Below are 2043 nucleotides of genomic sequence, written 5' to 3' on the forward strand. Positions count from 1 at the left end.
GACACAAAGGTGACAACCTTATATAGACAGCTTAACCAGCTTTCACAACTGTGTAAGGCCAAATTTTTGTACAATCCACTAAATGTATATGTTTATATTTATACTTATAAAAAAGTACACATGCTCATAAGTATCTATATAAAGTATATAAAATTTAGTGCACATAAAGTATATATACACATATAAAAGCATATGTGTGTAAAGATATACACATATATAATGTGTATAAAAATACACGTATATGAGGTATATAAAATATATAAAATATACATCATATATGTGTATAAAAATATATGTGTATATACACATGTATGTGTATATATATATATTTCTTCCTTATGTGTATACACACACACACACACACACACACATACACACACTTCTTCCTTAATGAGGAGAGACTCTGTTTTGAAGAATGGCACTTAACAGAATGTAGATATTCTGGATTTTCAGAGTTAATCACGTTTGTGAAGAGAGATTTGAGTTCTTTTTCTAAAAGTTTATTTCAATAATTAGAGCTGTTGAATAATCAGAAATAGAAAAAAATTCTCTTCTCAAATTCTTTGCTAGATTAAAAGGTGCTTACTGTCAGGTGTGCTGAACCCCGGTATTTCTGATATCACACTCATCTCTTTCCTCTTTCCCCAGGATTGAGAAAGGGGACATGTGGCAGAGGAATCAGACCTCTCTGGCAGACTTCATCCTTGAAGGGCTCTTTGATGACTCTCTCACCCATCTTTTCCTTTTCTCTTTAACCATAGTGGTCTTCCTTATTGCGGTGAGTGGCAACATGCTCACTATTCTCCTCATCTGTGCTGATGCTCGGCTTCATACACCCATGTACTTCCTGCTCAGCCAGCTCTCCCTCATGGATCTGATGCATGTCTCCACAACCATCCCCAAGATGGCTACCAACTACCTATCTGGCAAGAAGACCATCTCCTTTGTGGGCTGTGCAACCCAGCACTTCCTGTATTTGTCTCTGGGTGGTGCTGAGTGTCTTCTCTTAGCTCTCATGTCTTATGACCGCTATGTTGCCATCTGTCATCCACTTCGCTATACTGTTCTCATGAACAGAAAGGTGGGACTGATGATGGTGGTCATGTCGTGGTTGGGAGCATCCATAAACTCTCTAATTCACACAGTGATCTTGATGCACTTACCTTTCTGTGGGTCTCGAAAAATCCACCACTTCTATTGCGAGTTTCCAGCTATTTTGAAGTTGGTGTGTGGAGACATCACTGTATATGAGACCATAGTGTACATCATCAGCATTGTACTTCTCCTCCTCCCCACCCTCTTCATTTCTACATCGTATGCCTTCATTCTCCACAGTGTCATTCAGATGCGTTCAGCTGGGAGTAAGAGAAATGCTTTTGCCACTTGTAGCTCTCACCTCATTGTGGTTTCCTTTTGGTTTGGTGCCTGCGTCTTCTCATATATGAGGCCCAGGTCCCAGAGAACTCCACTGCAAGACAAAGTTGGTTCTGTGTTCTATAGCATCATTACTCCTACCCTGAATCCTTTGATTTATACTCTCCGGAATAAGGATGTAGCCAAGGCTCTGAGAGGAGTGATGGGGAGGGAGATTCTCACTCAGAGATGGCAATTGCAGTTATCCTGAGTATAAGAGTGGAATGGGGGGTGCTGGGTGGCTCAGTCAGTTAAGCCTCTGACTCTTGATTTCAGTTCAGGTCATGAACTCACGGTTCATGAGATTGAGCCCTGTGTTGGGGCAGAGAGCACAGACCCTGCTTGGGATTCTTTCTATCCTTTTCCCGTCTTACTCTTTCTCACACTTTCTCTCAAAATAAATAAATAAGCTTTAAAATATAATAAAATGTTAAAAAAAAAGAGTGGAATGGGATAAACTCCTTAGCCGATCTGTGTAAACCTCTAAGACTTTTCAAGGCTCCAGATACCTGATGACTATTGCCAAAATCAAGTGGTTAGCATATAATTCCAGTATTCTTGTGGTCTCAGGCACCTAAGCACTGTAGAGCACTATCTTGGCCCATTTGGGCTGCTATAACAAAAATACCA

At 40.2% G+C, this 2043-nt stretch overlaps 1 protein-coding gene across 1 annotated transcript; it reads left to right on the forward strand.

Moving 5' to 3' along the window:
- The first annotated feature begins 664 nt into the window (after positions 1–664).
- LOC109251067 (olfactory receptor 2AE1) lies at positions 665–1624 on the forward strand. The gene has a single exon (XM_019422359.2). The coding sequence runs from the start codon at positions 665–667 to the stop codon at positions 1622–1624; it is 960 nt and encodes a 319-aa protein (XP_019277904.2).
- Positions 1625–2043: the final 419 nt, after the last annotated feature.

This window comes from Panthera pardus, unplaced genomic scaffold (genome assembly GCF_024362965.1).
Source record: "Panthera pardus isolate Hobbes unplaced genomic scaffold, ASM2436296v1 HiC_scaffold_4, whole genome shotgun sequence".
Taxonomy (NCBI): domain Eukaryota; kingdom Metazoa; phylum Chordata; class Mammalia; order Carnivora; family Felidae; genus Panthera; species Panthera pardus.